General features: G+C 63.9%; 1 protein-coding gene across 6 annotated transcripts in view; it reads left to right on the plus strand.

The window, feature by feature from the left end:
* The window catches only part of AGAP3 (ArfGAP with GTPase domain, ankyrin repeat and PH domain 3), a 56,374-nt gene extending 45,519 nt beyond the window's left edge, over positions 1-10,855 (plus strand). For 3 of the 6 annotated variants that reach the window (XM_067747455.1, XM_067747452.1, XM_067747457.1), the window contains exons 11-18: positions 1,734-1,902; positions 4,839-4,958; positions 6,457-6,594; positions 8,407-8,561; positions 8,645-8,735; positions 8,914-9,136; positions 9,708-9,963; positions 10,118-10,855. In XM_067747455.1, coding sequence (XP_067603556.1) covers positions 1,734-1,902; positions 4,839-4,958; positions 6,457-6,594; positions 8,407-8,561; positions 8,645-8,735; positions 8,914-9,136; positions 9,708-9,963; positions 10,118-10,324 — 1,359 coding nt within the window. In that variant the 3' untranslated portion in view covers positions 10,325-10,855. The remainder of the gene's footprint in view (positions 1-1,733; positions 1,903-4,838; positions 4,959-6,456; positions 6,595-8,406; positions 8,562-8,644; positions 8,736-8,913; positions 9,137-9,707; positions 9,964-10,117) is intronic. The other 3 variants (XM_067747456.1, XM_067747454.1, XM_067747453.1) reach the window with 2 other exon arrangements.
* The last annotated feature ends 114 nt before the right edge of the window (positions 10,856-10,969 follow it).

Genomic DNA, 10,969 nt, shown 5'->3' on the forward strand with positions numbered 1-10,969 from the left:
CTGTTTCCTTGTTCTCACTTCTCTTCCTAACGGGAAGCTCCCACGTTCTCTTGGCTCCTCAGGACCAGGCGACCCTTTCTCCTTGATGTCCTCTTGCTCATTCACAGGGTGAGGGCAGCCCCTGAGCCCCTTGCCAGCCCGCCCGGGCCCTGCTTCCCAACAGGCAGCACTCCCCATCGGCTCTTTTGAGCAGAGGACATTGTCCCTCTTCCCTGAAGCTAAACGTTGAGAAGGTAGGAGAACACCTGGGTGACCAGGAGTGATGCTGCAAGTGGGTAGGGTGAGAGGGGTGGGGCCTGGAAGGACACGAAGACTCCATCGAGCCTAGACGCTCAGGGAAGCGCCCTGGGTGCAGAACATCCCAGAGGCGCCCATCCCGAGTCTGATCGGTGGAATTCTGTCCGAAGTTAAATTGGTACCACTGGCCCAGCTTCTGCCCCTGGAAGGAGCTTTTGCCACATTTTACAGAGGACGTTTGCTGGGAACTGCCCCGGAACTCGCTGGTGCCAGGGGCAGGGAGGCAGGAGTAGGCAGCCTGGAAGGACAGATCAGAGCAGCAGGGAGAGCGGGGCCCAGGCCAGGCGGGCCTTACGGCAGGCAGCCAGCCAGAGGGCAGGCAGGGCTGTGCTCTGCGTCACCCACCTCCCGCGCCCCCCGGCCCCTCCCGGTGCCACTCCCTGGGGTGGGGTGGGGCGGTCCCAGGCCGAGGTTGAGACAGCAGATGGTGGGGCTCGGCACCCAGTGGCTCCCACCCTCAGGGTCCCTCCCCACTCATCCACTTCCAGGGCCCTATCAGTACTGACTTGAAGGCAGGGTTTGCTCCTGGGCCGAGGAGGAAGTTTGCCTTCCGTGCAGAGCCTTGGGAGCCCAGAAAGCCTGGGCTTGAATCTGGCTGTCACCCGCTGATTGTGTGACCTGGGGCAGGTTAACCTTTGTAAGTCTCAGTTTCTCCACCCGCAAAGTGGGCATCGTAACACCGTCCTCCTAGCTGTCGTGACGATCCCGTGAGGCGGTGTAAGAAATGTAGACGCGATATACAGCTGTGGCTCAGTGGACGCCTGGCACGTGGCTGGGTGGGCGATGTGATGTTGTCAGTGGTTGTTACTGTTCCTGCCGTTGGGATACTCACTGGTATCTGTGGAACCGCGGACTTGTCTCAGTATCCCTAAGAACAGCGGAAAGAATCAAAGGCTTCCCTTTAACTGTTCAACAGATATTTATCGTCAGGTGCCGTTCTAAGGACTGGGGGCTGCTCTAGGCTTTATAAGTTCTCAAAGTCCCAAGTGGTGGTGGGAGCTTCTGAAAGTAGGGCTGAAGTCCTTGGTGACCAGCCACCCGGGGCCCGGGGCAACCCAGTCGTCCACATCCCACGGAGCCTGTCGGTTCCTCTCCTCGGCCACGTGCCGTCTCTCCCTAAATCCCATCTTGGTTCATTCAGTACGTGGCCTCCTTTTCGTTGCCTCCTGAGCCGTCTTCCCTAAAGGAGCCCCGAGCCTCAGATCTTGGCTCTCCACCCTCTGTCGCCCCTGCCCCGCTCCCGGCTGCGCCCCGCACCGAGCCGCACATGGGCAGCCTTGGAGGTGTGCTGTGCGCGCCACAGAACTCGGGCTGTCCCCCTCCCCCCCCAGCAGCGCGGGGGAGAGACCCAGGAGTTGGGAGGGTCAGAGATGAGGTGCTGCCTAAGAGTGACCCGTCCTAACGAGTCTTCCTCTGTCTCGTCCACGTGGCCCTAGGACTACATGCAGAACATCCACGGCAAGGAGATTGACCTGCTGCGGACCACGGTCAAGGTGCCAGGGAAGCGTCTGCCCCGAGCCACGCCGGCCACGGCCCCCGGCGCCAGCCCCCGGGCCAACGGGCTGGCCCTGGAGCGGAGTAGCGCGCAGCTGGGTGGCGGAACAGGTGAGGGGGCTGCTGAGGTGGGAGGGGGCGTGTGGCTGCCGTGGCCCCGTCTGTCTGGGCGGGTGGGGCGCGCCGCGACGGGGCCCGGAAGGGAGGCGTGTGGGGCTGCACCCCTCCCCAGCCAGGTCCTCAGGGCTCCACACACGCCGGCCACCCGGTGTCTTGCTTCGGGGTCCGCTCAGCCAGCGCAGTTGCCACAACGCTGCCCTCGTGCGGTTAGTAGAGGTGGCGGCCGGTGGACCGCCTGGCAGGTCAGAATGGGGACAGATAGCCTCGTGCTGACAGGTGGCATCAGCGTCGAGCCAAGGCAGGTGATGGTGGGGACACCGGGGCCCTCTGGCACCAGGGCCACATCTCAGTCGAGTTTGCCGGACGGGCAGGGAGGGAGGCGGGAGGGGACAGAGCTGCCTGGGGCGAACCTGGTAACCGTCCTTAGGTCTGCAGTGAGAGGCGGGGGTGGGGGTGGGGGTCTTTGCTCAGAGAAGACTGAGTTTAGAGAGAAGCTGGAGGCCGAGCGGACTCTGCGCCGTGTCCAGAGAGGTGGAGCCTCCTGAGTGTGCGCCTTGTTGGAGGTGAGGGCCCTGAGACGCCGGCACCCCGCCCTGCTGCGTGTGCCACCACTGCCTCCCAGTCTGGAGGCGCTGCGAGGGGCGGGTGGCGGGCACTGACCCCGCTGGCGGAGGGGTGCTGGCTGCAGTAGATCTGAAGTCGAGACTATCCTCCCCATGTTGTGTGGATGAGGAAACAAAGGTTCAGAGAGGTTAAATAACTTGTCTGTAAAATCCCACAGGAAGTGGTGGAGCTGGGTTTGAACCTGCGCGTGCCTGACTTGGGAAGCTATGTTCTGTCCTCTAAGCCCTTGAAATAGACAGAGAGGGAGCTAGTGGACGGAGGGAAGGAAGGAAGGAAGCTAAGGACAGAAAGACAAGAAAGATGGGTAGGGTGCCAGGAGCGGCCTGTGGGGCTGCACTTGGGGGCGGGGAGGCGGGTCCTGGGTGTTCTGCGTGGGGGGTGGGCAGGGGGGGGGCCGCTGGGGAAGGGAAGGGCCGGGGCGGGGCTGGGGACCTCGCGGAGCTGCCTGTGGACTGGCTTGGGGTTTCTCAGATGACACCAGAGGGAGCATGGAAGGGGAGCCTTTCCTTGCAGGCAGGCAGCAAGGGGAAAGCTAGCTGTTCCCTCAGAGGAAGGGAAGCCCTAAGACACTCTGTCCTGTCACATTCCCGGTCCCTGAAGAACTTCACCTGGGGAGCGTTAGTGGTGCGTGGAGAAGGGGGTGCGCGGCACACTCACCCACGTAACTGCCAGTACCCGCAAACGCTCGCCGACGTCCCTGGAACACGTGGCCAGGCGCCACCGGAGCCGCGTCCCCTCCACCGCGCAGCGACCTCGCACACACTCACACATGTCTCCGCTCACCGGGAGATGTTAACATCTCATTATCTTTGTTACTGTAATTACATTATCCGCTGCTTTATGCAGAATTATTCTCCGAGGACTAATTGATGGCTCCATGTTTAATTCATTAATCATTAGCATCAAATTCGACAATTACAGTGCACACTGATTGTGGGATTGCAGGCGTAATGAGGGGAGAATTAACAAAGAAAAGGGAAAGCGCTTTCCCTCTCTCGGGGTTTTGGGTTGGGGGGCTTGAGGAGGACCTTGGGCCTGTGCTGTCTTTGGGTGGGGCTGGGGGGAGGGGGGCATAAGATCTGGAACCCGGGGCGCCGGGGGAGATGGAAGCAGGCGAGGGGTGGCGAGAAGCACAGCATCTGAGAAGTTAAGACCCTAGGCTGCTCCCCTGGAAGGTTTCCTGATGGGGGTCGGTGCGGGGGGACCCCAAGAAAGGCTAAGTTTGCAGGGACCTGTTAGGCAGGGTGGGAGGAGCTGGCACGGTTGCCACACGTATGTTAACAAGCACTTAACTGTGTGTCTGGTCCTGCCTGGGGTGTTATGACAGATACAAGAGAAACACAAAACCTGCCCCCACCATTCAGTCTCGTGCTGTCCCCGGAGCGAGCCTGTTCCTTTACCTTCTAGTGGCTTCCGCGCGCATCTTCCTGTCCCTTGGATTCCAGAAACTTGACCCCTGTGCTTGCGGGGCTGGTCGGGGCCTGGTGTCGGCCGCTCGCCCCTCCCTCCGGCTTGTTCAGCTTCAGGGCGCCGTCTCTGCCTGTCACTAACTCTGGGCACCTGGCCAGCTGCCCAGCTCTCAATGCAGACCTCCCTCGGCCGTGGCCTTCTGGCCTCAGGCCCCACCCTGTCTCAGGTCGGCTGAGGTGAGAGGGCAGTGTCGCTGTCCACAGCTGGCCCTGAGGCCCGGGGGCCGCTGCCACCATCTCCCCATGGGTGACTCGGGCCCGGGGAGGGCGCGCACTGCTGCCCCCGCCGCCCCGGAGCCTTCGGTTCCCCTGGCTCTGCTGTTCTTCCCCGATGGGAAACGAAAGATTAATTTTCTCCAGCCCCAGAGGATAATTACTAATACTAATTAGACATAATTACTTGAATTTGATACACTTATTCCTCGTCAGAACGGCAGCAAAGCTGAGGCACGGCAAATGGCATACGTGGCCTGGAACGGGGTTCGGGGCCTGGCCAGGAGGGGCAGGGGCTGGGATAGCAGGGGAGCAGCTCGGCAGTGATGGGGGGCTGTCCCACTCACCCAGCTTCTAGCTCCTGATCACAGGGAGGGGACAGAGGTGTGGACCCTGGTGTTCATGGAGACAAGGGGGGGGTGTGAAGTCTGGGCCCATGGGAGGCCTCCAGTTCTCCAGTGATCCTGGCCCGGTGCCTGGTGAATCCAGGAGCCCCTCATCCTGGGTCAGTATCCTGCTGGGATTTCTCAAGCTCTGCCTGTAGCTGTACTTTCAGGCAAGTCTATGGGTGCCCTTCCCCCGGCCTCCCCTCCCAGTCTGACCCTTCCGCCCCCCCGCCAGGTGCCCCCCACTCGGCCAGCAGCCCAGCCTGGGCCGGCCCGCGCCCAGAGGGGCTGCATCAGCGCTCCTGCTCTGTTTCCAGCGCCGACCAGTGGAGTGAGGCCGCTGCCCTGCCCCCAGGTATGCAGGACCCGGTGAAGCCGCAGCGGAGGGCAGCCGGGGAGGCTGAGATGGGCAAGGGGGCGCGGCGGAGCCCTCCAGGGCTTGTGGCAGAGCCAGTGCCACGCCTGGGGCATGGAGTTGGGGTGGCTGCCCCTGTGCTGTCCCCAGGCCCGCGCTAGCGGTTGGCGCTAGAGACCCTCCCTCTGCAGCTCCCTGCCCGCCCACCGCTGTCCCCAGGCGGCGCTGGCGGCGGTGTCGCATCCCCATCAGCCCCCTGCGCCGCCAGTTCATCAGCCTCTCCGCGGGGGTGTGGGGGGGTCGGAGGCTGGGGGCTTGAAACACGTTCTGAAGGCGGCAGCTAGCCCGCGTGGAGAGGGGTCCCCGCAGACAGGATCAGGGAGCTGTCCGGAGAGGTGCTTTCTTCCCCGCGCTGCCCCCATTGGCTGAGGCCCCACCCAGTCTGGGTGGTCGAGAACTCTCCCTTCCCACCTCCGCCTGCTCTCCCTGGCCTCGTGGTCTTCTTCCCTTCATCAGCGTCTGTGCCTCGTCTTCCCCTTACTTCTTCCCCCGCCTCTGCAGCGAGCACCTCCGCGCGCTCTCCTCACTCACCCGTAGCCCCACATCCCTCAGCAGTCCTGAAGGCTAGAGGGAAATGGGCGCAGCCCGGCCCTCCTCTCCTAAGTGAGGGTGTGAGAGGGAGGAGACTCCCTGGGCACCGGGCACACTGCTGCTCCCGCGTCCCTCCTGCTGGGCAGCAGCGCGTTAGCTCTCCTCCCCGACTTGCCTCCCAGAGACCCTGCCCAGGCCCGCATCCCAGCAGAAGCGCCGGCCCGGCCTGAGCTCTGACAGCAGGAAGCGGCTGGGCGCCCACGGCCCCGGGCCTGCGTCACCTGCCCGGCCAGGCCCAGGCCTCCGGCCGGTGGATGTAGAGGCCCCAGAGGGCAGCCAGGGGCCCTTCCCGGGTCACCGTCCTGCGGCCTGTGCTGGCCTTGGTGGGGCCCCTCTGTTGAGTCTGGCAGGCGGAAGGCAGGGAGGGCGGGCGCGTGTCTGCCTCTAATGAAGTTTGACATTTAGTGGTGCGCGTCGGGCGGGGTGTGGGAGACGGAGCTTGATTAGCGCGCTCTAATTGACAGTAATTAGGCAGCTCCCTGATTGTTTCTAATTCTGCTATTAATTGTGAGGAGCGGGGAGTGTGATTGAGGATAAATTTGGTGCGGAGCTGCTGGCTCTCCAGCCCCCGGCCGCCTTCCGCCCTCCAGGCTGCAGAAGCCGGTTCCCTCCGCACCTTCACTCTGCCCTGCCTGCGGTTCCCACACGCTCCTCTCCACCCTCCCTTCCTCCAAGGCCGGGGGCGCCTTGGGGCCTGTGGGCAGAGCCCTCCTGGGGTGCGGACAGGGCGGGAGTGCCCCCCTTCCCCCTGCCCCGGCTGCAGTTCAGGGTGGAGCCCCCAGCACCCCGGGCAGGGCCTGTGCTGGCCCCTCCCCTCCCCCACACTTCTCCACCTCTCCCTCACCAGCCAGTGGCCCAGCCGAGGTGCTCAGTTCCAGCCCCAAGCTGGAGCCTCCCCCATCTCCCCACTCCAACCGGAAGAAGCACCGGAGGAAAAAGAGCACCGGGACCCCCCGACCAGACGGCCCCAGCGGTGCTGCTGAAGGTTAGGGGGACCCGCGAGGGAAACGGGGCACAGGAGGCGGGCAGCGGGCCTTGGGGATAGTACCTGAAGGGTCCCCCTTTCTGTATTAGGTTGAAAGCACTCTCTAATAGTAATTTCCAGTAAAATCAGCTCCACCGCTTCTGGTCACCCCAACCTGGTATCTTAGAAGAGCTCTTTCTTCTGCCTAACTTAGCGCCTTCCTGTGAAAACGCGAGCTTACTTCTTTCATTCTCACAGAAGGTAGAAGACAGCAGGCCGCTACTCGCCCCGCAGCTCTTCCCAGGGGGTGCGGGCAGGACCCGTGTTTTCTGTGTCTCTTGTGTCACCCGTTGAGTTTAAGCAGTGCTAGGCGCGAAACAGGTGCTTCACACGCGTGCGTGTTCGGCCGAGCCTCTCCTTAGTCGTCTTCAGGCTGAGGAATTCCAGCTCCTCAGCTATTTTTCCACAGGTCCTTTCTCGTAATCCCTTATTAATCATAGCGCTGCTTCTCTGATCTTCCCGAGTATCTTCAGAATGTGCCTCTGCTCAGTGGTTGGAGCGTCCTTGCTCCTAAATAAGGTTAACCTACATGGGTGCACAGTTGCTGGTTTATACTCTGATGGTCAGGGTTAGGGGCGTGGCTCGGTGGGGGCGATCATCTCTTAAGGGAAGGAGCCACCTTTCCCAGCCAACCGGTGACACAGGGGTGCTCAGCGCTCACGGCACGGGGTGCACCTGTACCAGGGAACTGAACCCCACAGACTGTCACCGTTATGTAGTTCAGAGATGGTTGGAAGTGAGGTGAGGTGGAATGGTGGAGCCTGGGGAAAGAAAGGTACCAGTTTCTCTACGAAGACAGTTCCGTTAAGGGCGCCTTAGAGCAGGAGCCCACCAGGAGGACTTCCCTTGGCGGGGGGTGGGGGTGGGCGGGGAGGGCATGGCCAGTGTCACTGGGGCGGGAGGCTGCCCTGGCAGGACGTGTGGTCTCACTTGGGCCTCCTCACAGGCACCTGTCTCTCCAGCCGCACGACACACTCGCACTGCTTGTTAGGAACCGTTCACCCACGGGGCGGTGACCGGCGGGAGGGAGATCCACGTGACCGTCTCCTGGGGGGCCTGGGGGAGCAGAGCTGGGAAGAGCTTCACTGCACTGCTTGGGAAGTGTCTGTCACTGCAGATGTCCTCAGGTTCCTATCTGCTCACACATCCGAGTTAGTCTGTGGAGGAAACCTCTCCTCCTCTCCCCATCCCCTTGCCCTCCCTGCCTGCCTGTGCCAGGGTAGCGGGGGAGGGGCCCGGCTCCCAGGAGCCCCACGCTGACGCCGTCAGGAATATTGGGTTTAATGAGCTGCAAAATGAGGCGGCTGCAGCTGACATGTACGGATGGTGCCCACCCCCGCCTTCGCCGCCCCCCCCAGCACCGTCTCCTAACGCCCCATCACATCCTCCAGATACTCAGCTCTGCTTTCCCCAGGAAGCCACCCTCTGCTTTCCAGACCCATTCCCAGCAGTGCCAGGGATGCCAGAGCCTCGCTTGCCCACCTTTTTCTCCCAGGCTCCGCAGGCGGCTAGGACGGAGGTCTGGGGGCTCCACACGGCGCTCTGCCCCCGACTCCCCGCGAGGTGCCCTGGAGAGAGCGGTCCTCGAGGCTGGGGTGGCTTGTCCCTGCACGTGCGAGCCGGCAGGGGCCCTCTGCCCTCACGCCGGCGCGCGCCCCTGTGCCCGCAGAGGGGGAGGAGCCGTTGGAGTTCGTGGTGGTGGGCGTGTCCCTGCACGTGCGAGCCGGCAGGGGCCCTCTGCCCTCACGCCGGCGCGCGCCCTTGTGCCCGCAGAGGCCGAGGAGCCGTTCGAGTTCGTGGTGGTGTCCCTCACCGGGCAGACGTGGCACTTCGAGGCCTCGACAGCAGAGGAGCGGGAACTGTGGGTGCAGAGCGTGCAGGCCCAGATCCTCGCCAGCCTGCAGGGCTGCCGCAGCGCCAAGGACAAGGTTGGCCCGGAGGCCCGGGTGGGGTGGGGTCCCAGGTTGGCCTCGCGACTGACCAGCCACCCCTGCGTCTCCCCCCGAGGCAGACTCGACTGGGGAACCAGGACGCAGCTCTGGCTGTGCAGGCCGTGCGCACCGTCCGTGGCAACAGCTTCTGTATTGACTGCGACGCCCCCAGTGAGTGCCGGGCCGGCGGGGCCGGGCTTGTGGGTGGCTTAGAGAAAGCGCGACCAGCTTTGTGGAGGAAGCGCTGCAGGAGGCCTCTCGTAGGCCGAGAACAGCGGCACGGAGGGCTTTCCTGGTGGTCTCCCTCTGGTTGCCCATGGGCTTCATCTTGCTTCCTCTCCGCACCTAGATCCAGACTGGGCCAGCCTGAACCTGGGCGCCCTGATGTGCATCGAGTGCTCGGGGACCCACCGGCATCTGGGGGCTCACCTGTCCCGGGTCCGCTCCCTCGACCTCGATGACTGGCCACCTGAGCTGCTGGCCGTCATGACTGCGATGGGCAATGCCCTGGCCAACAGTGTCTGGGAGGGGGCCCTGGACGGCTACGCGAAGCCAGGGCCCGACGCCTGCAGGTGAGGGCGGGGGCCCTGGCGCTGGCCGGCAAGGGCGGGGACGTGGGCGCTCCTGCCAGGTGGGGAGAACTGGGGGTGGGGCCGGGCAGCTGTGACAGGGCTGGAAGGGTTAATTAAAGCCCGGCGTTGCTCTGCTTGGCAGTAGGCCCCTGGGGGTGCCCCTCCCCCTCCTGTCACTCAGCGCCTCACAACAACGGGCCCTTTCTCAGCGTTATCAGCAGGTCAGGGGGCCAGCGGGAGGCGCATGCGCAGGGCCCTATCGCTCTGTGGCGCGAAGGCCACGGCCTGAGCTCTGAGATGGGGAGAATGGGTGGTAGATAGGGTCGTGCGTGGGCCCCCAGTGTGGGCCCCCGCCTCCTTTGTTCCTGCAGGGCCAGATAAGCTGCCACCGCCCCCTGCCGGGAATCTTCCTGCCCTCTCGGCCCCCAGGGGCCTCCCCCGGAGCTCTCTTCCACTTCTTCCACACCCTCTGTGCCGCCCGCTGCCCCCTGACGCCCCCGGGTCCCTCAGGCTCGCCTCTGCGGCCCCTTCACCCCCGTGACCCCCGGCCCGGCCCCTCCTGTGCTCGCAGAGAGGAGAAGGAGCGTTGGATCCGGGCCAAGTACGAGCAGAAGCTCTTCCTGGCCCCGCTGCCCAGCTCGGATGTGCCGCTGGGGCAGCAGCTGCTCCGAGCGGTGGTGGAAGACGACCTGCGGCTGCTGGTGATGCTCCTGGCCCACGGGTCCAAGGAAGAGGTGAACGAGACCTACGGGGACGGGGACGGGCGGACGGCCCTGCATCTCTCCAGCGCCATGGCCAACGTCGTCTTCACGCAGCTGCTCATCTGGGTGAGTCGGGGCTCCCGCCCCGCAGGTGCCCCTGACCTCCCTGACGTCCTCCTCACCCCAGCCCTCTGAGAGCCGCCTCTCCCTTTTCTCCCCGGGAACCCACACCTTTCCCGCCGTGTCCCGCCAACCGTGCCAACCGTGCTTTCTTCTGCAGTACGGGGTGGACGTGAGGAGCCGGGACGCCCGGGGCCTGACCCCGCTGGCCTATGCTCGCCGGGCCGGCAGCCAGGAGTGCGCAGACATCCTGATCCAGCATGGCTGCCCCGGGGAGGGCTGCAGCTTAGCCCCGACCCCCAGCAGAGAGCCTGCCAACGGCAGCAGCACCTCCGCTGAGCTGCACCGAAGCCCTAGTCTCCTGTAAGGCCCAGGAAGAGGGCAGAGGGGCCACAAGGACTCCAGGGCATGGGGACCCACCTCCCTACGGGCGCTGGGAGAAACAAAGACACAGAGACTGAGAAGCAGGGACACGCGGAGAGGAGGAGGAGCAGGAGACGGGAAGAGCCAAAGGGAAGAACTAAACGGGAGACACAGAAGGGTCCGAGGAGACGCCAGGCTTGGAGCTGCAGCGGAGGGGTCGGAGGGGTCTGGCCCCTGCCCTCCGGCGCCACTGAGAAGGGACAGGACCCTTTGGCGGTGCTGTGAGGAGAGGGGAGCAGGACCTCGCCCTCCTCCAGGTTCCTGCCTTCTCGTGCCGGCCCCCTGGGAGCCTCCTCCTAAAACGGAGCCTGGGTGGGGCAGACGCTGGGGGGAGTGACCTGCGAGTCCCATGTAAATGTGTACATTGGAATATTTATGTTTGTGTACATATTTGGTGTGTGTGAGATGTGCCAATAAACCAGACTGTGTGTGTGGGGCCTTCATCTCCCCTCTCATCTCCCTGCCGTTCCGAAAATGCCCCTCTCATCTCTCTCTTCTCCTTTGTCCCTGTCCTCTCATCTTTGCTGTACTTTACTTTAGGATACCCCATCCACCCCCCCCCACCCCCGTCCAGGAGGCAGGCTGGAGG

Source organism: Pseudorca crassidens, chromosome 8 (genome assembly GCF_039906515.1).
Source record: "Pseudorca crassidens isolate mPseCra1 chromosome 8, mPseCra1.hap1, whole genome shotgun sequence".
Lineage (NCBI taxonomy): Eukaryota > Metazoa > Chordata > Mammalia > Artiodactyla > Delphinidae > Pseudorca > Pseudorca crassidens.